Source organism: Aquarana catesbeiana, linkage group LG10 (genome assembly GCF_042186555.1).
Source record: "Aquarana catesbeiana isolate 2022-GZ linkage group LG10, ASM4218655v1, whole genome shotgun sequence".
Taxonomy (NCBI): Eukaryota; Metazoa; Chordata; class Amphibia; order Anura; family Ranidae; genus Aquarana; species Aquarana catesbeiana.
The window spans coordinates 8,074,408-8,100,436 of record NC_133333.1 but is presented as its reverse complement, the minus strand read 5'-3'; the positions used below and the strand labels follow the sequence as shown (position 1 = coordinate 8,100,436).

General features: G+C 41.7%; 1 protein-coding gene across 1 annotated transcript in view; it reads right to left on the bottom strand.

Annotated features, from left to right (window-relative positions):
- Positions 1-682: 682 nt before the first annotated feature.
- Positions 683-26,029, bottom strand: part of LOC141111473 (sacsin-like) — a 27,392-nt gene continuing 2,045 nt past the window's right edge. The window contains exons 2-7 of the mRNA XM_073603766.1: positions 25,880-25,962; positions 22,190-22,301; positions 20,127-20,273; positions 14,774-16,172; positions 12,846-12,934; positions 683-11,543 (exon numbers count right to left, since the gene is read on the bottom strand). Coding sequence (XP_073459867.1) covers positions 742-11,543; positions 12,846-12,934; positions 14,774-16,172; positions 20,127-20,273; positions 22,190-22,301; positions 25,880-25,962 — 12,632 coding nt within the window. The 3' untranslated portion in view covers positions 683-741. The remainder of the gene's footprint in view (positions 11,544-12,845; positions 12,935-14,773; positions 16,173-20,126; positions 20,274-22,189; positions 22,302-25,879; positions 25,963-26,029) is intronic.

Sequence of the window (26,029 nt, the reverse complement as noted above, 5' to 3'; positions counted from 1 at the left end):
TCTGGGCTGTGATTGGACACAGCCGATCAGCAGGTCCCAGACATAAATGACCTTCTGCCTAAGGCTGGGTTCACACTAATGCAAATTTGATGCGGGTTTCTCCACACCCAATTCGCATGAGAGGGAGTGTGTGGCCGACTCTCAATGGATCCAGTTAACACATCTCCAGGGCGGCTGCGGAGCGAATTGCACAAGGGCCCTGTGCATCTTTGGCTCCGTATCAAGTCTGAAATCAGGGAAAAATATGGGCCTGAATCATCCCTGAAACGTAGAACAGGGACATACCGGACCCCTGCTGGGAGCCACATGCAAATTCAGTGTGAACCCAGCCTAAGTCCCGCTTTATTCAATCATAGCTGAGCCAGCAGGGGTGTACACCCTGAACCCCGAAAGAAAGCCACGATGTACAGGTACGGTACGGTGCCTGTATGAGCCGCCCTGTATGGGTTGGCAAGCGGTTTATCCACACAGAAGCATACAACGTTCCCAATTTAAAAAAAAAAAAAATGTATACAAACACAGAATATAGGCAGAAAGAAAGAAAAAAAGGTTTATTGCAAATTTGCATATTGAAAAATAATATACACCCAAAGTGGTTCACCATATATAAATTGAAAGTAAAAAAAATTGACTCAAAATAAATAAATAAATAAAATAAAATAAAAAGTTCCTCTACATACACATTTCAGAAAAGATTGTAACAGTGGCTTCTGTGCTGAAGGACATCCATTAGAAGCGTTCTCAGAGGCGTACATAACTTGCTATTCTCCGTAAGACGTCCTCAGCCAAAGTAATAACTTCCTCTTCCTTGTCGGATGCAAAGCCATCATTCGGAATTTGAGGGGGTGAGTGGTAGTCGGGGTACTGAGTTCCTTTGTTGTCCACGCCAAGAGCTTTCATTTGTGACACCTGATCTCCAATTGAGCCAAGTTCGCTACTGTACGTGGCTACAGCACGCGCCAATTGGGCAATGTCAGTGTCCCGGTCAATTTTACCTTTCTTAATATACTGTGCGGCGAATAGCGCCTTTTCCACAGCCTGGTGTACTTTGTAGAACACCCATTCTGTGTACCGATTGACGTCGTTTTCTGAGGCCTTCAAGTCGCATTCCGCTTGCCTCAGCCATCTTTCAGCCTCCTGAGGTTTTGGTTGTGGAGTGCTGCTGTGATAGCGCCAAAAGTCATAGTTGCATCTGGTGGTTCTTGAGAAGTGTTCGTGATTTTGCCTGTGGTGAGAAGCCTCACTATCCCACTTGCCCCAAAATGTGGAGAAGCCTCCAAAAGAGCTGGAATGGTGATTGGGTGTTGTGTGGTTACCTTTCTTACCACCGGATTCCAATTCTTTGACCCTTTGCTGAATGTATTTAAAAATTTCCGTTGAGATGCCTTTGTGGCCATCGTTTTTGTCTGGGTGGTATTTTAGGTAAAGACGTCTTATAGCCTTGAACTTCTCAGCTTGAGGCAGCTGCCATATTTGGCTTAACTGCAGGTCAATGTCTGCTTTAATTTTTTCCACAGAGCTTTCAAACCATTGGTCATCGATCTGTTGTTGGTGAGGCGGTGGGGTGCCAAGGGGGACAAGAGCTTTTGAATTATGGCTCGGGGGTCTTTTGAACTGATATAAGTCAAGGACGCTGACTTCAATTGTTTCTTCTTGACCGATGTCTATGCAATACATGGGAAGTTCACAGTTGCCAAATGTTTTTGCTTCCAGTTCCCCAACAACTACAGCATACAGGTATTCCTCATCTTCTCCCGGAATCATGTAGCCCACATAGTCACCTATCCTGAAGGTATTCAGAACGCTCATGTCCAAGCAATCATACCATTCATCTGGAATCTTCTCTCCAGGTTTTGGTAAAGTGAAGGCATTTTTGTTTTCCAGCCTATTGCTCCACACCTCGTGTTCTTTCAGCACCTCAATCATTTCCTCTGGATCATCGCAGGCAAGCATTTCCGCAACAACATTTAATGAGCTATAGTCTAATTTATTTCTAATCAGATTATTAATTTCTCTTGAAAGGGAATGCATGACTTGAAAGGCCTTTCTTCTTTTGGCGAGTTTACTGTGTTCAAGATAAATCTGGCAGCACATGTCAACGTATCTTACAAAAACTGTTCTTTCCGAAGTTGTACCCTCTAAAGTGGTCTTCTCGTACATGAGACTGGTCTGTAATTTACAGCAGCATACTATTTGTATTCTTCCAAAGATATTGCTGCAGGTTTGTTCGGCTTCTTTCTGGGCAATTTTACCATTGCTCTGCTTGCACAGAAGGCAAACCAGGCCATTGGAAAATATTGGTGAAAGGAGGAGTTCTGTGAATTTTCTTTTAATTATGCAGCCTTCTCCAAGAGAACAGGCCTCAAAATTATTGATAGACTCTTCTGTGATGTTAGAAAGAAATCTTGGCCGAATATCTACAGGTAGAAGGTTGAGGAGATGTCTCGTTCTGTAACGATCCATATCAGAGTGAAGAAACTTAAATATACTGCTCAGTTCTAACATGGTCTCATCAGATCGGCAGTCATTTAGGATTAACCTAGATGACTCGTAGAGTTTGCCATCGATAGCTGGAAGGTAAAGTAGCTTGAGGTTCTGAAGATCTTTTGGCGCATCCTTTTCCAGTAACGTAAAAAATTGTTTAGTTGTCTCAGAGACAGTTTTTGTGAGATTAGCATGCAAAGATGTTTTAGCTAGAGTTTCCTCATGAATAGCCAAAAGAACCCGGGCAAAGTGAAATATAGATGCCTCTCCCTCAACCCCTACCTTCTGGAAGAGATTGCTAAAGCATGCCAACAATGGAGGCAGCTTGTAAAGATATGGACAAAAGTCATTGTGGTTTTGTAGACTGAATACAATTTGTTTTGGCTTGGCAAGGGCGGCATCGTTCTCTACTAAAATGAAGGGAAAATTTTCCAGAGAATGAGGATCAACATTATCAGTGTGGTTCTGAAGGAAATTGTAAGCAATCTTTAAGACTTGGGCCCTTGTTTGGAAATGTTTGTTGTTGCACTGAGCGCTACAAACGTTTTTTACGTTCTCAAGTACCTTCTGAACAGCTGGCTCAAGATATGCCCCACATCTTTTCATGAATAGCAGCTTTTTCTTGCCCTCTATGTGCTTTTCTATTAATGTCATGGAAGTCCAAACCAACTGTTGTTTGCTGTCTTTCCTCACTAGTAGTGATCTTTTGAGAGCCACTGTCAGGACTTCCCCAGCAAATGAAGGGTATAAATCTTTTAACTCTTCTTGGACATCGAAAGGGATGATGAATTTAATTTTTCCCACCTCTGAAGGAAAATTGGCACTCAATTTATCCACATCCATAGATAACAAGTAAGCAAATAACTCTTCAGCTTTTGCAGTCAGGGATTTTGAGGGGACCATCATTTTGGCTTCTTGTTCTACTTGAGTCGCAAATCTGATGACATCATCTTCTGTAAGATAGTGTTTGATTCCAATTTCACGCAGAAACTTTTTGAATGGTGGTTCAAACCTTTCAAACATCTTCCACACATCACTTGGGATAAAATAGTCCTGTAAACCAAATGTAGAGAAGATTTTTATGGTATGGTCATAGAAGTAGGAGACCGGCTCTAGTACTCCTTGTTTGCTTCTGATCAGTTTGACACTTCTAAGAGAAGAGAAAATTAAATCTTTTTCACTTTGGAAAGCTTGAGAGCTTTGCAGTTTCATAACCAACTCTAGAACTCCAAATAACTGATTTTCACTGAGGAACTCCAGATGAAGGAGCAGGAATTCAGTAATTAATTGAAGTTCATCGATTATTGGAATGTTCAGTATTCTGGAAGCTTGTTGGTTAAAATTAGTATTTTTAAGAAATGCTGTCTGTGAGTCAATTTCTGAAAGTTCAAGAGATTCTAACTGGAGTGCAGTGTGAAGTACATAGATCTTTCGGCATCCATTTAGTCTTCGTCTTTTGCCATCATAGGTTTCAAACAAAGGTAAACAATGGAGATCTTTTATGTTTTTCTGGTTAATTTGTTTTTGGAGCTGTGATAAGATCCAGGCCAGAAGAATGTCCAGATCCAATCTTTCCAATAACTCCCACTTAAGGTCTTTTCTGGAGCTCAGATGCTCAAGAACATTTCCAACATTTTCTGGGTCAATCAGATAGGGTTTTAAGAAATCAACAATGTCATGAGGAAGTAAACTCAAATTCAATTCAGGGAATTCCAATTTCAGCATGTATTTGGCAATGTCACTGCGAAGTGGAAAGATCGTATCTTTGATGTGAGCAAAAGAAAGGATTTTTCGTTCCTGCTCATAACACACCGGCAAAATTGCCCAATGTTCATAATTGAAAACAATAGTCTCAAAATGTGCTTTCCTCCAATCCTTTTCATGCTTAAAAATTTCACTTTTAAAGAATTCCCATAGTTTTTTCAGCCAGCTTTTTTTCTCCTTGGAAAGGGTAAGGCCACACTTGCTTTTTGAAGAAGACAAGTCATGCAATGGCCCCAAGTGTCTCTTAACAAAACCTACAGAATTTTCGAGAGTTAGGGGTATTAAAAAGCCACGATCCATCAAAAAGGAATCCTGGAATGTGGAAAAGTGATTGCTTTCTTCTGGGAAAAGCTCTGAGAATCCGGAAAACATTTTTGGATCATTTCTGTCAAAGCTGCAGAGCATTCCATCCACGGTCACTAGTAAAGGAACCCCTTGCAGGTCAACTGGGTTCTGTGAACAATCTTTCATGCAGTACTCTAATATCTTTTTGCAACTTTCTACATTTCTAAAAAGAGACATGGGGACAGGTGCAGGAAGTACTTGTCCATCAGGAAGTAGCTGACAATGTCTTAGGAACTCACACAAGGTCTGAGGACTCAATTCCATAACAGGCACACCAGCTGATTTAAGTTCTTTGCATAGAAAGTCCATGAACCCTCCAAATGCTATATGCATGTTAATATTTTGGAGTAGATCTCCAATAATTTTAGATTGTTCTTGGGGAAGAAAGAAGGGCTCCTCTAAAATGCTGGGTTTTCCAATACTTGACCACTTAACATGAACAGTTGTCATTTTTCCAATTTTTTCTTTTACTTCATGCACCTTGTAAGTTGGAATCACTTGTGCTTTACTTTTAAAAATTGTCAAGTAGACTTCTTTAACCAACGTTTGCCATTGAGGTGGCACAGAACTTTTCACAGATGGAAAATGAACAAAGTATGAATTCAAAAACCAACTGCAAGAGTCAACACTTGGAAAAATGAGTGGTTCCCCTTTAAGCGTAGTAAATATTTCACACAAGCGTTTAAGAAGGCAACAGTAGAGTGGAGCTATAATGTCCGATAACAAAAACTCATTCCATTCAGTCTTTGGGCTATCACCATCCTCTATGCAGATGCCTCTCCTTGCTGAATCCACAATAAAATTTGCATTCACATGTACAGGGAGACCAGTTTCTAGAGGGAAAGGCAAGGTACAGAAAGCTCTACCCTTCCAGTTCATTAGAAGGCGGTCCGAAAGGTGACCTGAGATTGGAAGGTGGCCTGCGACGGCACCATGGGGAATTATGGTTTGATGTAAACGACCAGAAACTTTTTTCAAGGTGTCCAGGCCTTCAGTACCCACCTGCTTGGCTATCAGCCAGTTGGTTGCCCTGCTAGAGTCATTTCGAGCTATTTGAAGTCTATATATCACTAGGAATGGTGAGGTGTCAGACAAATGTGCAGAATTCCCAGCCAGATTGGAAAACTTTTGTTGGAAAGAAGAAAACTCTTTTTTATCACAATCATCTATTTTAGATTCGATTGAAAGGATCTCATTAAAACATCCATTGGTTGCAATTTCAGAAAAGCGTATTCTCCTGATGTTATTCAAGAACAAAATCATGTTGTCGGCATCATTCTTTAACTCCTCGCACATACTTCTAATGTCATCCATTGTTGAAGTTTGGTCACTGATTTTGGACTCCGACACTGTGTTGGCCATCCTTAGCGGTAGACGAAAAAGAGTGCCCTCATCCAGTTTGAAAATCGAAGGCAAGAATGTATCATACACGTCCGTAAACGTGATCTTGAATTCGTTATTCACAGAGAACATGCCGCCTGGGCTGGTTTCATCCGCACTTTCCAAAAACATAAGATTGGGGTCAAAGATGCACAAGGTGGCATCACCTGTGACAAAAGATGGACAATCGGTTATGTGGTATACAGAATTAAAGCCGAGTCCAAACTTTCCAGTTTTGTCTAATCGGTCTTCTTTGCCACCTATTCCCAGCTGCTGAATGCCATCAATATCTTTAGACTTAAATATTTTGTTGTTGTAAACACAAAGAGCCGGACCTTGTAATGGATTCCACTGATCTCCAAAAGTGCTTTTTGTCTGGTGAGTTCTGCAGTCCAACACAAAATGAATTTCAGAAGCTTCGGAGTCATCTGCATTCTGAAGGAGTTCCTTCAAAATATCTTTCTTGGACGAGTACTCCTTTATAATGTTCTTGATGCGGGTAATTAGTTGTTCCTTAGCACCGAATTGTGAGACCCACTTAGTCAGACCACCGAGTTTCAATTTTTGAAGGGTATAATGAATTTTTGTTTTGACCCCCAACATTGATACCACAGCTCGAGGAACAAGCTCATGGCAGAAATGTAGGTTTTCGTCACAGGAAAGCCAGGGAGTATCATAGTAAAAGATTGTATCCATGTGACACAATACGCCTTGCTTGTCTGGTAAAAAAACAAACTGCCTATTTATCAGATTATGTGAATTTAGAGTCACCAAGCTGTGATTAATTAAGTTCAATGCCAGTTGGAATTCATTTGCTGAAAGAGGTCTTTCTCCTTTCTCTTCAGCCATCTGTTTCAAAACGGAAAGGTAATCTTCAGTGGAAAATTCTTCTTGCAGTCCAACACAAGTCCAGAGATTATTGAAGGTTTCATAATCTTTTGGCAATTTATGCAAAAAAGGGAGTGCATTAAAAGGGACCTTCTTTGCAACCAATTTCACTGAGACAAACTCATCATCAGCGTAGACAAAAGGCATAGTAGAGGCTTTCTCCTTTACTTGGGGAGCATAATTCGGCTGTTTATGAACCAGTTTGTTTAAAAAATTGTAACAGGTATTGGCCACCTGAGACATTTCTTCCGAATTTAGCAAGGTTGGTGCTTTGCAAGCTTCTTCCAGTTGAGATAGCACAGTTGAGAAAGAAGGAGACTGATCAAGCCCTAAGAAGGTCAGCAACAGTTCGGACAACTTGACTTTTCCCAAATGTTCTTTGCCTAGCACTGGTTCCACCAGGCAGACAAGTGCTCTGTGCTTGTAATGATAAAGTCCTCTTGATTTCATCAAAGTCAGATTTCCTGAGACAGCTTCATTTTGAGGTGGTATTGCAGGAAGAAACACAATGTCTCTGAATTCTCCGCAATGGACAGCATTGGGTTCTTGCTGAAGTAGGTAATTTAACAATTCCAAAATGCAACAGATTTGTTTTAGAGCTTTTGTTCTGTCAATCCTCCAGACATCTGATATTCTGCTGGCTCTTGCCATGAGCTCTTCCATGGGTAATCTGTCCTTCAGCATCCCTAAAATCTGTAAACGTGCCAGTCTTTCTGGTTTGAGAAACTCATCTCCTTCAGGAAAACGTCCTTCTTCGGGATCATACAGTATAGAGACTTTTCCCATTGGATGCACCAGTTTTCCAATTAACTGCAATTTCCCAACAGATGATGGAATGCAAGGTTCTGATGACAGTATGCTGTCCAGACTTCTATTTTGTAGATCAATGGCATAAAGTACTAGCATATCTCTGTCTTTTGCATTTATGGCATCCAGATTTTCAAGAAAGATCTCTCTGTAGAACCTTTCAGTTCTGTAAAAATTATTATGCAGTTGCTTAAGGCAACCACAGGCACTGAGACTTTCCCTCACCCATTGGGGGAGGCTTACAGACAAATTTGGCCTTTTAAGAGCAGAGGAGAACACCTTTTTGGCAATGCTTTGAATGGGCAGGTTTTCAAAATCTTCTAGTTCGAGAAAGCAGGCTTGTTTTATGGTGCACCACTCCTGACCATTGCTAACGAGGGTGGGGAGTGAATTCCCAAATCCAAAGGTTATTGCCTGGTAGAAGCTTTTCACAGCTCCTGTGAAGAATGTGTTGACTTTGCTGATGTCTGGCCAGAAGGTGTAGTAGTAGTAGTCCTTCAAGTCACCGTTCTGTTGTAGTATCTGCAACTGCAACAGGGCAGTGATGGCAGCGACTAGTAAAGCATCACAGAGTAACTTCTTATTCCAGTCACCCTTTACAGTTGTGTCCCACAGGTTTTTCCGATTGGACATGACGGCAAAAGCTGCATTTATATGAAAAGGAAGTCCAGAGGACACTGGGAGTGGAAGGAAACAGAACACCATTCCCTGGAAGTCTTCTAAATCTGGGGCCCATTTTCCAGTGCTGTGATCTTTCTTTAGTGGAATGGCAAGTCCAGAAACTGGATAAGAAAAGATATTGTCATCTTGCATGAACATCTGTAATGATTCCATGACTCCAAGGCTAGATTGTATAAGATAGTATTTTTCGTCATCTGTCACTTCTTGCCGCATGCTAATTTTTATGATTTTTGATGTGGTGATGTCCACCAAGACTTCCGTTGGTACAGTCAGTTTTTTGGAGACATCTATTTGCTCCTTTTGTAAAAGAACAGTCTGAGGCACAGTCAGTCTTTCAAGGATATCTTTCCGAAGATGCACTTTGGTCAATTGATCTTCAGGGTTAGATCCCTTGTTTAGGCAATTTAATTCCACTTCTTTGACATTCTTTATGAAAATCAAGAGAATATCTGCAAAACTCTCAAAATCGCTTAGGAGCATGCTGATCTCTTCCTCTCTAAATGCTTGGTGACAGATTTTCGATTTGTTTGCTTCTTCTTCGCTCCGAAACGGTAAGCGAATAAGAGTCCCATCAAAGTTAAAAGGTTGTGAAAAGTTGCAACCGAATACGCCAATGAACGGCTGGAACTGGTCAGGAAAAGTATAAAGGGGTTTTGCATTCTTTTGAAGATTCAGCTTCATCCCCGGGTTATTGCTCGGAATGTGTTTCTGCAAGTGATTCACATTTGGGTCAAATATGATTAAGGTGGATCTGCTCATAATCGCTGGCACATCGGTAATATGGTACACGGTATTAAAACCCAAGCCGAATTTTCCAATTTTTTGCATCAGAGTTTCTTTAGTGACTGCTCCAATACAGGTAATGTTGATAAAATCCTTATCTGTGAATTTGCTGTCGTTATAAGACCACAAGGCCGGCCCGTGACAGCTAGCCATGCCTGGATCTATTAGGGTTTTTCGGGAGTCCAAATTTTGTCTCCGATCCACCAAGAATTTGCAAACTGTTGCATCTGCATCATCTGCATTCTGTAAAAGTTCTTTAAAAACTTCAGAGTGTTCACTGTATTCTCGAAGGATGTTTTTAATGCGAAGAGTCACTGGTTCATTGGGGCCCCAGGCTTCGAAAAACTCTGGCTTTAAGACCTTGGTGCTCAGAAGTTGGATCTTCAGAAACTTTGCTGTTGCAATAGAAACCTCATCATGTACAATAAAACAGTCTATATCTGTAAAGTTATCAGACAAATTCTGTGTATCAATGTCACAGAAGAGAGTTTTAGAGAGTGGTTCCAGGCTAAATCCATTGTTTTCAGACTGGACTGGTATAGGAAGGTCATCTGTTCCCTGTATGGAATTTGTTTTCATCCAGTCCAAGACTGAGAGTGCAAGTTTCAAGTCTTTGTAAGTGCGGACATTGGAACAAGCATCACCTAAGCGGTCTTTTACCGTATGCAGTACATTGACGACATCTTGGTTTGATAACGTTTTCTTTACCCCACATTTTGAGAAAAGGTTTTGGTAAGTCAAGTAAGCGGGTGGAACTTTTTTGGTAAAGGAGCTTAAATCCAAACCTTCAGGATAGGACAAAACAATTTCATCTGGGTAGGAAAAACTATCTCCATTCCAAATCATGACTTCCGAAAGAAGATCATCGTGCAGCTGGCAAAGGTTATCTTGTATGTACTTGTAAATATTATGAAGTTTCCTTTCAAGAGAGTACTGATCCATCTGAGAATATTTTTGACCTAGGACTTTAAGACTTTCAATCACTTTTGCAGAAGGTGGTGGTTTGCGTAAGCCAAGGTGGTCACTTGCCTCTTTTTTAAAGTCATCAGTTAGAGGCATAGAAAATTCCACTATGTCACGGTAGGCAACGTCTCTGAGGTTTTCTGGTTCACCAAAAACCATCTGTGAGTCGTGAGTTTTAGCTGGGACCCAGGAAAGGTTGCAGAGCTTCTTTAGGTTGCCTGGAGTAATCTGAGACAAAACCGCTGTTTCATTGCAAACCACTATGAGAGCTTTGGCCTTTCTTAAGCAGCTTTGGCCTTTTTCATTCTGCATGCGACTTAAAGTTTCAGCAACCTGTAAAACTTCATCAGGTGTAATTTTGTGGATTGAGTCTTTAATCCCCAATTGCTTCAGTGATGTTAAAACCGAATCTTCCCAAAAGATTGAAGGGGGAAAATGATGTGCGTCAAACAGTGCTTTCAGTATATCCACATTTGGATCAAAGAGAGAAGACGGTTGTTTGAGGCTACCGTTGCATAGAATGAAGCTAAGGCTTCTGCATAGGTTCCTCAGCTGGTCATTCTGGTCAAAAAGCACATGTCCATTTCTCAAGATCCACAACATTATCTTCTCAATTTCAGCTGGGTAAGCAGAGTAGCTACCATTTTGGATGGCTTTTGCCATCAGTAAAGCCACATCCTTTGCATTGAGCAATCTGATTTGCATTAATTGGAGAAGCCTCTGGTCTGAAGCATCTCTGCAGTTTATTAACACATCTGGAAACATCAGGCTGTCCGAGACAGCGGGGACGGTATCCTTGTCTACGGCTGCCAAGTAGACAGCAGCCACCAGTTTTGAGGAAGGGGCCGTAATACAAGGGGCGCTACAGAAGATTGGCAGCTTGTACAAAATTTCCAGCTCTGGAAACGTGAACGAGTAGGCCTGAGAAAGGACTTCACAAAACAGCTTTATATGTTCTTTAGGGGCATCTGTAAGTACCCTTGTAACCTGATCCAGATTTAAATGTGACAAAGTTTTCAGGATGTTATTTGGCGTTGGTGCTAAGATGTACACGTCCAGGTTTTTGTGCCACAGCCAAGAATTCTCTTCCTGCATGATGGTGCAACCAGCTTTCTCCAGTAACTTGGAAGTACAGTCATCCAAGAGGTGCCCGTCTTTATTTTTCAGAAGCAACGTTGTTTTCTTTTTCAGCCGCGCAAGTTGAATATTTGATGGCTTTTCTGTGACTTTATTTAGTGGCACAATCGGTTGGTTTTCAAAGTGATGCAGACTGGAATATCTTTGGAGGAAGGTCCAGAGAGTATTGATCCATTGTACCGGTGGGCCGTCCTGGTCTTGGGGGTTCCAGTTGACAATGTCAAGATGGTTTCTCCAACTCTGAGGAAGAGCTTCATGTAGTCTCCCAAGAACCACATCTTCATTTAAGCACACAAGATTCTTGAAAGTTTCTAAAGAAGAAAAAAAATAAGCAAAAAAGGTAAGTTAAGTACTTATTCTTGGAGAAATACAGAGGATTGAAACAAAAAAACCCCGCTACTTTACTCTGCTTAGGCTAAAACTCTCCTAATCCGCCAGAACTCTCGAACATCGCAAAAGTTCAGACCAGAACGGCGTACCCTATTAAAAAGTTTATGGGACCTGAACAAAAAAAAAAAAAAAAAAAAAAGTGCCCATTTTGAAGGCTTATGTGGAAGTTATTGGCCATAAAAGGGTATGGAGGCCTGGGTACTGCCCTGGGGTACATGTATCAATGCAAAAAAAAAAAAAATTGGGTCTGGTATGGATTTTAAGGGGAACACCATACCAAAATTTAAAGGATCACTAAAGTCTCAATTTTTTTTTGTTTCAAAATAACAAACATGTTATAATTACCTGCTCTGTGTAATGGTTGGGCACAGAGCAGCCCAGATCCTCCTCTTCTCAGGTCCCTCTTCCGTGCCCCTGGCCCCTCCCTCCCGTTGAGTTCTGCCACAGCAAGCAGCTTGCTATGGGGGGCACCAGAGCCAAGCCACAGCTCCGTGTGTCCATTCAGACGCGCAGCCGCACCCCGCCTCCTTTCTCTCATTGGCTGACTGACTTTGATTGACAGCAGCAGGAGCCAAAAGGCGCCGCGCTGCTGTTCTCAGCCAATGAGGAGGGGTTTGCTGGGTCATTTGGTGCAAGAAGAAGCAAAGGAATAATGTGGATGGACATTTAAGGTCATCTGATCTCATTTTTTCACGTTTGTTCACACTGGGTGGTTTACATTACAGGAGGAAATATGTTTTTTGATTGATCACAGAGCCCCCTCAGATTGGGATCTCAATTCTGGTTTGACACCCTCCCCCCTTTTATTTTCACCCGGTGATCCTGCCAGTAATTTCCTGTCCAGGGTGACAATACTCACTCATCGTATAACTATGGAGGAGCGGTGTTGTCACCAGGGATTTTTTTTCAGGAGGGAGGCAGTTGCGGCACCTCTAGTACTGAATGTATTTAATGGCAAGAGGTGCTGGTGGGTCTACGATTATGGCTGTTGGGGGGTCTATGGTAACTGGTGGGGATCTGTTTTTGCATGGGGGGGGGGGGTTATTGTTGCTAGAGGGTGTCTTATGTTGCTAAGGGGTAATTTGTTGCTGGGAGGGATCTACAATGACAGCGATTGTTTCACCACCAGTAAATGTTTTTGAAAGGCACATTCAAGTTATTTTTTTTATATATAAATATACCCTTTTATATTACGGTATCTAAAGCAGGATAAATGCACTTACCTGCTTTTCCAATGTTTGAGAAGAATGTGCGTAGATCTTCCAGTAAATCTCCAGGAATAAATCGATCTGCCAGTCCAGGCAATAAAATTCTGGAAGAGATGGCGTCAAGCAAAAGGTTTTTTTGTAAATCTCTGTAACTTTGCAACTTTGACATGTGTTATTAAAAAAGTGTACATAATATCACAGCTACTTCGTTTTTCTTTTAATTATGGATTCCATTTGGTGGGAAATGGAATTTTAATTTTATTATCAAAACGGAAAACTGGCCCAAAATAGTTAAAAAAAAAAAAAAAAAAAAATGCGAAAGGAATTCTGCCCCCATCTTTGTCGTCAATGGAAGGAACTCTGCCCCATTCTTGGTGTCAGTGGAAGAATTTTGCCCCCATGACTGGTGTCAGCGGGAGGAATAGTACCCGATCGGCATAGGCGTGTGTGACGGACTTTGGACACCCTGTCAGGTATTTCCATCACTTTGTTTCAGATATAAATATTATAAGTTAGTATCATCAAACCACCTACGGACCGCCCGCCGCGGGAATACGTCGGCTGTTTGAAGAGGCATATCGTTGTTATGGCAGCAGCTAGCTACCATAACCCCGGTACCCTCTTCTTCAGCGGGCGGTCCGCTACAAGGATAAAAGTGGTCTCTGCGGCGGGTATGCCGCAAGGCCACTTTTATCGGAGGCGGGAGAGGGCCCCCTCCCGCCGCTCTCCGGTGCCCTCGGCCACTTACCGGAGCCGCCGGCAGAGGCGATCGCGTCTGTCCCTTGCCTGGGTATGGAATCGAGTGAGGGGGAGATGGCCCCCACCCGTCTCCATATCACTGCAGGGTCGAAGCGACGTCAAAACGTCACTCCTGCCCATAGCTCTTAAAAAAAATAAATAAATAAATAATAATAATAATAATAAAGTCAGGACAATTTTTTTTAATTTTTTATAGAATGACATAAAGTCCCTTTTAGAATGACGATTTGTCATTCAAAAAAAATAAAATAAAAATAAAATGTTTTTTTTTTTTATATTGCATTTTAGTCTAAATATGAGATCTGAAGTCTTTTTGACCCCCCCAGATCTCATATTTAAGAGGTCCTGTCATGCTTTTTTCTATTACAAGGGATGTTTACATTCCTTGTAATAGGAATAAAAGCGACCTAAAATTGATTGAGTGTGTCAAAATAAAGATTTTAAAATTAAAGCGCCCCCGTCCCGACGAGCTCGCGCGCAGAAGCGAACGCACACGTGAGCAGCGCCCGCATATAAAAAACGGTGTTCAAACCACACGTGAGGTATCGCCGCGATCGTTAGAGCGAGAGCGATAATTCTAGCACTAGACCTCCTCTGTAACTCAAAACATGCAACCTGTAGAATTTTTTAAACGTCGCCTATGGAGATTTTTTAAGGGTAAAAGTTGGTCGCCATTCCACGAGCGGGCGCAACTTTGAAGCGTTACATGTCGGGTATCAATTTACTCGGTGTAACATTATCTTTCACAATATAAAAAAAAAAAAAATTGAGCTAACTTTACTGTGGTCTTATTTTTTAATTTAAAAAAAGTGTTTAAGACCGCTGCGCAAATACGGTGTGACAAAAAGTATTGCAACGACCGCCATTTTATTCTCTAAAGTGTTAGAAAAAAAAAAAAAAAAAAAACATACATACATACACACAATATATATATATATATATATATATATATATATATATATATATATATATATATATATATATATATATATATATATATATATATATATATATATATATATATATATATATATATATTTATTTTGTTTGGGGGTTCTAAGTAATTTTCTAGCAAAAAAAATTGTTTTTAACTTTTAAACACCAAATCTCAGAAAGAGGCTCAGTCCTTAAGTGGTTAATATTTCCCCACAGCAAGGCATGTTAGCACTCTATGGCTGGCTCACCTTGGAAAGTCTTTGCTATCAATGTAGACCATGCCATTGCGTTCTGTGCTCTGGAAACTTGTGAATTTTCCATCTGCCAATGGCAACAGCTGAAGATTGAGTAACTCGTTGTACCGTCCATCGCTGATGGCATACTTCAGGAGCATCATTTTTTTTTCAAGCGAGACCCCGTGCCAGCCATCTTTGTGTAAGAACTGTCTCACCAGAGAAGGAGAAACACTGCCCAGTTCTGTAGCTAACTGCAAAGTTGAATGGACATGCCTGGGGACTTTAACAAGTGGAGCCCCCAACAACAGAAGAACTTCCTCTAAGCATGCAGAGAGTTTGGACTCAAATTTTATTTCCAGTAGAAAAATAGCTTCAGAAGCAGATACCCAACGGGATTGGTCAGCTATCTGGAATACTCTTACTTTCATCAGTGTTTCAGCCATTTGTCTGGTAAGTTTATGCCATATCTTTTTGTGTTGAGTCCTTTCTGGGTCTGGCCAGATTTTGTAAATGACATCAGCTGATATTTTGGACGACTTGACCAAAGACACTGTATTACAGACCGCATATTTATAGAGTAGAGGCAGAACCTGTTCCACCAAAATATGGTTCCACTTAGCAGCCTCGTCATGTTGCTGGTCTATTTCTGGCCACTTTAGGCTTCTCCTGTCATCAGTAAGGTCGAAACAACCGTTGATAATCAACGGTAGACCTGTTCTGTTTTCCTCCTTGTCTGGAAGTGGCAATATGCAACTTAAGCGGCCACCATACAAATCCATGCAGGCCTCAGATAAGGGATAAGCCAAGTCAAGCCCTGGTTTGTTGCAGAGTTTGTTACTCAGTTCAGTCAAGTCTGGAAAGAGATTTCCTTGAATGGTACTGGAGATCACAAACCACTTACTGACTTCTTTTTCTCTTTCAAACCGCTTCAGAGTAGTAACCATAATGTGTGTCTTAATGTCAAGATCTGCTGACTTGTTTACAAATGTCTCTTTGGTAGACACTTCAACAGTAAGGAGAGTGGTCAACGTTCCACTGTGGTCAATATTCTTGAGAGCTACTCTAGTAATGTGGCGAAGGAAGAGGAGGCTGATGCTAGCGTCCCTGACGAAAGAATCAAAGAGCTCCTGAACCCTCTTTGAGTCGTAGATATTGTCGGAAATTTCAGAAGGATCGAGACGCAGAGGAAAGCGAAAGAGAGTTCCATTGAAGTGGCCAGAGTTGAGAATCTCCTCCCAACGCCCTAAGTTAAGAGCCTCCAGGGCTTTTTGGAAAGGTTGGAACTGGTCAGAAAATTCCTCTAAGTCTTGTCTTTCTTTTTCTAAGTTCCATAGGCGTCCTCCTCTGTGAAAAATCTGTTCTTGTGGATCCAGAAACCCAATATTTTTGCTGCTAAAGATTGCTGGGTAATCTGTGCATTAAAGAAAACAACACATAAGCAGCTTTGCAAAGAAGACATACAACCACAAAGCAATTAACCACTTAATGCAAGCAGCCATAACCTTCATTATTCTCAGGTTCACCAGTTTTTCAATAGCCATTAGGACATGTAGCACTAGACTTTCCATCAATTTCTGTTCTACACCAGGGAAACCACTCCATGCAGTTTTAGGACCTACTCACTGTCTCTGGGTGCTAGCTCAATGGGATCTGTATTTCCCCAGCACAATAAATCAAATGAAAAATAGCCACATTTCAGACACTTTAGTTCCTCTTCAACTTCACAAAACTTTATTGCTGCTTTTAGGAATATACAGCAAACTGAGGCACATCTCTCTCCATCACAGACCTTGCTCCCATTCCTTGGATGTGTTTCACCCGAAATAGGGCTTAGTCGTAAAGGTCTCCAAGGTCACCCAATTTGGGGTAAATTGCGCCAAAGGAGTAGGAGAAACGGTTGGCGGAGAACTATATGCTTCTGTTTGCTGTAAAATAATAATAAAAAAAAATAAAACAAACAATGTGATGGAGATGTGGCTTTTCTGTTGAAATCAACCTCCAAACTACAGGGTTTTACAGGTTTCGGAAAATTTCTGGCATCTCTACTTTGAAAGTAGAAGTCCTTCCATGTTAATAAGTCACTCAGCCTTTGAAGATACATATAAAAGAAAAAAAACATTATGAATGTAGCGCATCATGAGCTTCCCCCATGAGGGGGCGCCACTGCTGCGACCTGCATTCACCACCCTCTGCATCAGTGAGGACCTTCCAGTCCAGAGAAGAGAGGGAAGGAAAAGAGAGAAGGAAAAGAGAGAAGGAAAAGAGAGAAGGAAAAGAGAGAAGGAAAAGAGAGAAGGAAAAGAGAGAAGGAAAAGAGAGAAGGAAAAGAGAGAAGGAAAAGAGAGAAGGAAAAGAGAGAAGGAAAAGAGAGAAGGAAAAAGGAAAAGAGAGAAGGAAAAAGGAAAAGAGAGAAGGAAAAAGGAAAAGAGAGAAGGAAAAAGGAAAAGAGAGAAGGAAAAAGGAAAAGAGAGAAGGAAAGGGAAAAGAGAGAAGGAAAGGGAAAAGAGAGAAGGAAAGGGAAAAGAGAGAAGGAAAGGGAAAAGAGGAAAGGGAAAAGAGGAAAGGGAAAAGAGGAAAAGGAAAAGAGGAAAAGGAAAAAGAGAGAAAGGAAAGGGAAAAGAGAGAAAGGAAAGGGAAAAGAGAGAAAGGAAAGGGAAAAGAGAGAAAGGAAAGGGAAAAGAGAGAAAGGAAAGGGAAAAGAGAGAAAGGAAAGGGAAAAGAGAGAAGGAAAGGGAAAAGAGAGAAAGGAAAGGGAAAAGAAAGAAGGAAAAGAAAGAAGGAAAAGAGAGAAGGAAAGGGAAAAGAGAGAAAGGAAAGGGAAAAGAGAGAAAGGAAAGGGAAAAGAGAGAAAGGAAAGGGAAAAGAGAGAAAGGAAAGGGAAAAGAGAGAAAGGAAAGGGAAAAGAGAGAAAGGAAAGGGAAAAGAGAGAAAGGAAAGGGAAAAGAGAGAAAGGAAAGGGAAAAGAGAGAAGGAAAAGGAAAAGAGAGAAGGAAAAGGAAAAGAGAGAAGGAAAGGGAAAAGAGAGAAGGAAAGGGAAAAGAGAGAAGGAAAGGGAAAAGAGAGAAGGAAAGGGAAAAGAGAGAAGGAAAGGGAAAAGAGAGAAGGAAAGGGAAAAGAGAGAAAGGAAAGGGAAAAGAAAGAAGGAAAAGAAAGAAGGAAAAGAGAGAAAGGAAAGGGAAAAGAGAGAAAGGAAAGGGAAAAGAGAGAAAGGAAAGGGAAAAGAGAGAAAGGAAAGGGAAAAGAGAGAAAGGAAAGGGAAAAGAGAGAAAGGAAAGGGAAAAGAGAGAAAGGAAAGGGAAAAGAGAGAAAGGAAAGGGAAAAGAGAGAAAGGAAAGGGAAAAGAGAGAAAGGAAAGGGAAAAGAGAGAAAGGAAAGGGAAAAGAGAGAAAGGAAAGGGAAAAGAGAGAAAGGAAAGGGAAAAGAGAGAAAGGAAAGGGAAAAGAGAGAAGGAAAAGGAAAAGAGAGAAGGAAAGGGAAAAGAGAGAAGGAAAGGGAAAAGAGAGAAGGAAAGGGAAAAGAGAGAAGGAAAGGGAAAAGAGAGAAGGAAAGGGAAAAGAGAGAAGGAAAGGGAAAAGAGAGAAGGAAAGGGAAAAGAGAGAAAGGAAAGGGAAAAGAGAGAAAGGAAAAGAAAGAAGGAAAAGAAAGAAGGAAAAGAGAGAAAGGAAAGGGAAAAGAGGGAAAAGAGAGAAAGGAAAGGGAAAAGAGAGAAAGGAAAGGGAAAAGAGAGAAAGGAAAGGGAAAAGAGAGAAAGGAAAGGGAAAAGAGAGAAAGGAAAGGGAAAAGAGAGAAGGAAAAGGAAAAGAGAGAAGGAAAGGGAAAAGAAAGAAGGAAAAGAAAGAAGGAAAAGAAAGAAGGAAAAGGAAAAGAGAGAAAGGAAAGGGAAAAGAGAGAAAGGAAAGGGAAAAGAGAGAAAGGAAAGGGAAAAGAGAGAAAGGAAAGGGAAAAGAGAGAAAGGAAAGGGAAAAGAGAGAAAGGAAAGGGAAAAGAGAGAAAGGAAAGGGAAAAGAGAGAAGGAAAGGGAAAAGAGAGAAGGAAAAAGGAAAAGAGAGAAGGAAAGGGAAAAGAGAGAAGGAAAGGGAAAAGAGAGAAGGAAAGGGAAAAGAGAGAAGGAAAGGGAAAAGAGAGAAGGAAAAGGAAAAGAGGAAAAGGAAAAGAGAGAAGGAAAGGGAAAAGAGAGAAAGGAAAGGGAAAAGAGAGAAAGGAAAGGGAAAAGAGAGAAAGGAAAAAGGAAAAGAAAGAAAGGAAAAGGAAAAGAAAGAAGGAAAAGAAAGAAGGAAAAGAGAGAAAGGAAAGGGAAAAGAGGGAAAAGAGAGAAAGGAAAGGGAAAAGAGGGAAAAGAGAGAAAGGAAAGGGAAAAGAGAGAAAGGAAAGGGAAAAGAGAGAAAGGAAAGGGAAAAGAGAGAAAGGAAAGGGAAAAGAGAGAAAGGAAAGGGAAAAGAGAGAAAGGAAAGGGAAAAGAGAGAAAGGAAAGGGAAAAGAGAGAAGGAAAAGGAAAAGAAAGAAGGAAAAGAAGGAAAGAAAAGAAGGAAAAGAAAGAAGGAAAAGAGAGAAGGAAAAGAGAGAAGGAAAGGGAAAAGAGAGAAGGAAAGGGAAAAGAGAGAAAGGAAAGGGAAAAGAGAGAAAGGAAAGGGAAAAGAGAGAAAGGAAAGGGAAAAGAGAGAAAGGAAAGGGAAAAGAGAGAAAGGAAAGGGAAAAGAGAGAAAGGAAAGGGAAAAGAGAGAAAGGAAAGGGAAAAGAGAGAAGGAAAAGGAAAAGAGAGAAGGAAAAGGAAAAGAAAGAAGGAAAAGAAAGAAGGAAAAGAAGGAAAAGAAAGAAGGAAAAGAGAGAAGGAAAGGGAAAAGAGAGAAGGAAAGGGAAAAGAGAGAAAGGAAAGGGAAAAGAGAGAAAGGAAAGGGAAAAGAGAGAAGGAAAAGGAAAAGAGAGAAGGAAAAGGAAAAGAGAGAAGGAAAAGGAAAAGAGAGAAGGAAAAGGAAAAGAGAGAAGGAAAAGGAAAAGAAAGAAGGAAAAGAAGGAAAGAAAAGAAGGAAAAGAAAAGAAGGAAAAGAAGGAAAAGAAAGAAGGAAAAGGAAAAGAATGAAAAGAAAGAAGGAAAAGAAAGGAAAAGAAGGAAGCAAAAGAAGGAAAAGAAAAAAAGAAAGATCCTCTGGCATAATGTGACCATGCGGTAGACTTGGAAGAAAGGTAGGTAATGTGAGGGAGTGTGAACTCGACCTTAATATTTGGTTTACGAAGAAATGTGCAAAGGGGTCCATGAATTCATACCAACATGCCTACATGTGTACTTTGGAGGACAATCTAATCTATGAAATATTTATGATCACACATAAAATAAGGACTCTGAGGCCAAAATTAACCTCAGGCTGACCTGTAATGTGGTAGACTGAGTTGAACCCAAGTCCAAATCTTCCAACGGTGTCGGGGTCTTTGCGCTTGATGCTATTTCCGGGTTTCTGGATCCCCTCCCAGTCTTGATCAGTAAAGATCTCGTTGTTGTAGGCCAGAAGAGCCGGGCCTGAGGGAGGAAAACAATACATGTAAAAGAATGCAAAAAGGCAATAGAGGAATTATCTGAACATCTGACATTTTGGGGGGGGGGGGGGATTTACTAAAACTGGAGAGTGCAAAATCCGGTGCAGCTTAATTGAACAAGCTGAAGTTAAAGGCCGATTATCTACTATGCACAGCTGCACCAGATTCGGAGTCCTCCAGTTCTAATAAATCCCCCCCCCCTTCTATCTCTTGCTCCTCATGCCAAAATGTTGCAATTTAAATTTTAAAAAATAAAAAACTGGAGAAAAAGTTAAACATGTAAACTTTCCACCCAGTTTCTGCTCATGGCATCTAGGAGGGAGAATAACGTCAGTATCCTCTGGTGAGATCCCGGGAATGCCGAATCTCCTAAATCTTATGAAGATGCTCCAGGATTGCCTTATCTTGAGATTTAGGATCCTCATCACTCCCAGGATCTCACAAGAAGGATCTGAACATCACTCTTCTGTAGATTCTATGGGAAGAGCTGGATGTAAGGTTAGTTTTTTTTTTTTTCTATGTCGTTTTTTTTTTTAAAGCGTGGAGAAGGTTTTTTTTTTTTTTTTATTAAAATGATACTAAAACACACACTGTTTAAAAATTTAGATTCTAACTTCTATTTCTGTATGTGGATGACGTAATTAATAATTTTTTTTTTTTTTTTTTTTTCAATTTAAAAAGTAGCTTTTTCCTAATAGATACCCGGCTGTCACATGACCCAGCTCTCTCCCAGCCTGTCTGCAGGGAAACATAAGCAGGAGGAGCTTCTAGTCCTCTGCTGCTTATCGTGTGTTTTTTAGCTGGTCAGTGGGCATAGAGGAGGGAGGAAGGGAGTGGTCAGTCATTGTGTATACACCCATGTGTGTGACTCTGTAGTCACATGGGCTGCTCAGATGTGATAGGGAGGAAATGCTCAGCATAGAAACTCACTGAATACTGAGCATGAGCAGAGTTGCCACCACAGCTGCAAAATCCCTAACTGAATTGGGGACATGAACAGAAGGGGGAGATAGAGAGCAGCAGGATCAAACAGGTTTTTGCAGAAAACAGAAAAGGAATATCATAGTTACTTAAGGAGCTTAATTTTTAAAATTAAAGTGCGGCTAATTTATTTTTTATTTGTTTTTGGGGGGGAGGGGGGGCACGTCTAGGGAAAGGTGGCATCAGGAGTCTTCTCAAATCCCAAGACACTCCAGGAGTATCATCTCTCAGGATCTCACCAGAAGGATCGTGAAGTCACCCATCAATGGCATTGTCCAAAATATGGCCACGTGACCATATTAGGTCAATGATGTCACAAGCATCCCCGCCCCAAAGTTACGTGCTGCTACAGGCGGGGAATTCTCTAGCTTCAGCTCATTGGTTGCCGATTTGGCGGCAGCGACGGCTTCCTTCATGCTCCAGTCTGAACCCGAATTCAGATCAAACCCGTGATCATCCCCTTCAACCCGCTCAACCCTACACTCCATCCAAGACCAGAAAAAAAAAATTGGAGTTGGAGTTAAGCTTTAAACAAGTTAAAATATCACTATTTTTTTTTTTTTTAAAGAGGGACTAGACCCCCTGTCGGGTTTTTATTGCCGTTTGTGCCCCATTTAGGGTATTTGTCCTGTTTACGGTTGTCACTAAGAAAATCCCACATTTTGGGTTATTATCAGAAAAATAATAGAAGGGAAATCTTCCAATAGGGACACTAGTTCTGGGATTCCTTTGAAGGGATTTCCTCCCACTTCCTGTTTGGCTACTGTATAGGACAGGAAGTGAAGGGAAATCTCCCCAATGGGGACACATGACAAAACTAACCTCACAAAGGGTTATAACCCTCCCTTACGCTATCTAAAAAGAAAAAAAAAAACTTTTTACAGTTAGTTTTAAATTAAAGGTAAAATAATGTTTTACCTTGGATGACATGGAGGTCTTTGGAATGTAAAGTTTGCGTGCCGTATTGTCTTTCATCGTAAACAAAAAGGACTTCAGTCGCTTTAGCGTCATCGGCGTTCTGAATCAGTTCCTGAAAGTGTATAAAATAGAAGTTATTTATACATAACAAGGCAGGTTTTGTTTTTCTGAGTACTCCCTGTATTGCCCGCTGATCCTGCCAGTGGATCCATGATTTTCCCACTTCCGGTGGTGGGGTGACAAGGCATCTTAGATGGACCTGGGCATGTAGACGGACCTGTACTGTGGATGGACCTGTACTGTCGACGGACATGTAGAAGGACCTGGAACATGTAGATGGACCTGTACTGTCGACTGACATGTCGAGTACTCCCTGTATTGCCCGTTGATCCTGCCAGTGGATCTATTATTTTCCCACTTCCGGTGGTAGGGTGACAAGGCATCTTAGATGGACCTGGGCATGTAGATGGACCTGTACTGTAGATGGACCTGTAGATGGATCCTGTACTGTCGACGGACCTGTAGATGGACCTGGAACATGTAGATGGACGATGGACCTGTAGATGGATCCTGTACTGTCGACGGACCTGTAGATGGACCTGGAACATGTAGATGGACGATGGACCTGTAGATGGATCCTGTACTGTCGACAGACATGTAGAAGGACCTGGAACATGTAGATGGACCTGGAACATGTAGATGGATCCTGTACTGTCGACAGACATGTAGATGGACCTGGAACATGTAGATGGACCTGGAACATGTAGATGGACCTGGAACATGTAGATGGACCTGGAACATGTAGATGGACCTGGAACATGTAGATGGACCTGGAACATGTAGATGGACCTGGAACATGTAGATGGACCTGGAACATGTAGATGGACCTGGAACATGTAGATGGACCTGGAACATGTAGATGGACCTGGAACATGTAGATGGACCTGGAACATGTAGATGGACCTGGAACATGTAGATGGACCTGGAACATGTAGATGGACCTGGAACATGTAGATGGACCTGGAACATGTAGATGGACCTGGAGATGGATCCTGTACTGTCGACAGACATGTAGATGGACCTGGAACATGTAGATGGACCTGGAACATGTAGATGGACCTGGAACATGTAGATGGACCTGGAACATGTAGATGGACCTGGAACATGTAGATGGACCTGGAACATGTAGATGGACCTGGAACATGTAGATGGACCTGGAACATGTAGATGGACCTGGAACATGTAGATGGACCTGGAACATGTAGATGGACCTGGAACATGTAGATGGACCTGGAACATGTAGATGGACGATGGACCTGTAGATGGATCCTGTACTGTCGACAGACATGTAGATGGACCTGGAACATGTAGATGGACCTGGAACATGTAGATGGACCTGGAACATGTAGATGGACCTGGAACATGTAGATGGACCTGGAACATGTAGATGGACCTGGAACATGTAGATGGACCTGGAACATGTAGATGGACCTGGAACATGTAGATGGACCTGGAACATGTAGATGGACCTGGAACATGTAGATGGACCTGGAACATGTAGATGGACCTGGAACATGTAGATGGACCTGGAACATGTAGATGGACCTGGAACATGTAGATGGACCTGGAACATGTAGATGGACCTGGAACATGTAGATGGACCTGGAACATGTAGATGGACCTGGAACATGTAGATGGACCTGTACTGTAGATGGACCTGTAGATGGATCCTGTACTGTCGACGGACCTGTAGATGGACCTGGAACATGTAGATGGACGATGGACCTGTAGATGGATCCTGTACTGTCGACAGACATGTGGATGGACCTGGAACATGTAGATGGACCTGGAACATGTAGATGGACCTGGAACATGTAGATGGACCTGGAACATGTAGATGGACCTGGAACATGTAGATGGACCTGGAACATGTAGATGGACCTGGAGATGGATCCTGTACTGTCGACAGACATGTAGATGGACCTGGAACATGTAGATGGACCTGGAACATGTAGATGGACCTGGAACATGTAGATGGACCTGGAACATGTAGATGGACCTGGAACATGTAGATGGACCTGGAACATGTAGATGGACCTGGAACATGTAGATGGACCTGGAACATGTAGATGGACCTGGAACATGTAGATGGACCTGGAACATGTAGATGGACCTGGAACATGTAGATGGACGATGGACCTGTAGATGGATCCTGTACTGTTGACAGACATGTAGATGGACCTGGAACATGTAGATGGACCTGGAACATGTAGATGGACCTGGAACATGTAGATGGACCTGGAACATGTAGATGGACCTGGAACATGTAGATGGACCTGGAACATGTAGATGGACGATGGACCTGTAGATGGATCCTGTACTGTCGACAGACATGTAGATGGACCTGGAACATGTAGATGGACCTGGAACATGTAGATGGACCTGGAACATGTAGATGGACCTGGAACATGTAGATGGACCTGGAACATGTAGATGGACCTGGAACATGTAGATGGACCTGGAACATGTAGATGGACGATGGACCTGTAGATGGATCCTGTACTGTCGACAGACATGTGGATGGACCTGGAACATGTAGATGGACCTGGAACATGTGGATGGACCTGGAACATGTGGATGGACCTGGAACATGTGGATGGACCTGGAACATGTGGATGGACCTGGAACATGTGGATGGACCTGGAACATGTGGATGGACCTGGAACATGTGGATGGACCTGTAGATGGATCCTGTACTGTCGACAGACATGTAGAAGGACCTGGAACATGTAGATGGACGATGGACCTGTAGATGGATCCTGTATTTTCAACAGACATGTAGAAGGACCTGGAACATGTACATGGACCTGGAACATGTACATGGACCTGTACTGTAGACGGACATGTAAATGGAAAGAAAGCTCTATTTGTGGGGGGAAAAAAAAAAAAGGACGTCAATTTTGTTTGGGTGCCACGTCGCACGACCACGCAATTGTCAGTTAAAGTGACGCAGTGCTGAATCGCAAAAAAAAAAAAAAAAATGGCCTGGTCATTGGGCAGCCAATTCTTCCGGGGCTGAAGTGGTTAAGATCACGAGGGGGAAAGAATCGCAATCTCGGTTCTTAACGATTAATCGTGCAGCTCTACCCAACACTTAAACCTCACATGCACTTTAACACTTGCCACTCACCTCTTCTGTACTCCTAACATTACCAATTTTTAACGCTTGCCTCACCTATACCCCCAACACTTACCTTTCATCTACCTGGACCCAAAAACCTAATCCTCACCACACCTGTACCCCAACACTAAACCCTCACCCCATACAAAGAGCTCTGTGTATGAGTGAACTACAAGCCCCAATATCCTTTGCGGAGCTTGTAGTTACATCGGGTTGCGCCATGGTAGTTCATTGATTCTTACTGTCAGTGTATCTGCTTCCCCATATGGACTGTACAGGCACACAGATACTATGACAGCGTGCAGGAGACCTGCATGGCACCAGAGATCTGCTAATTGCTGGTGCAATATTTTACAGGCTCCAAAAAATAAAAAATAAATTAAAAAAAATAAATAAAAATGCAAATTTTTTTTACCTGCAAAAAAAAAAAAAAAAAAAATGATGTTCATTTATTATTTTCTTTAAAAAAAAGGAATTATCTAAATTCAAAATGAAATCAGTTCACTTACTTTAAGAATCTGTCCTCCGTCCGGGTATTTTTGCAAAATATTCTGCAGCTGGATCAGGAAGGGCGGGGCCCTCTGGAAGAAATCTGCAGAGATACGGTGTCTCAATTAATTGTGACCTGTTAGTAGCGTTACAAGTTGCACAAATCATTT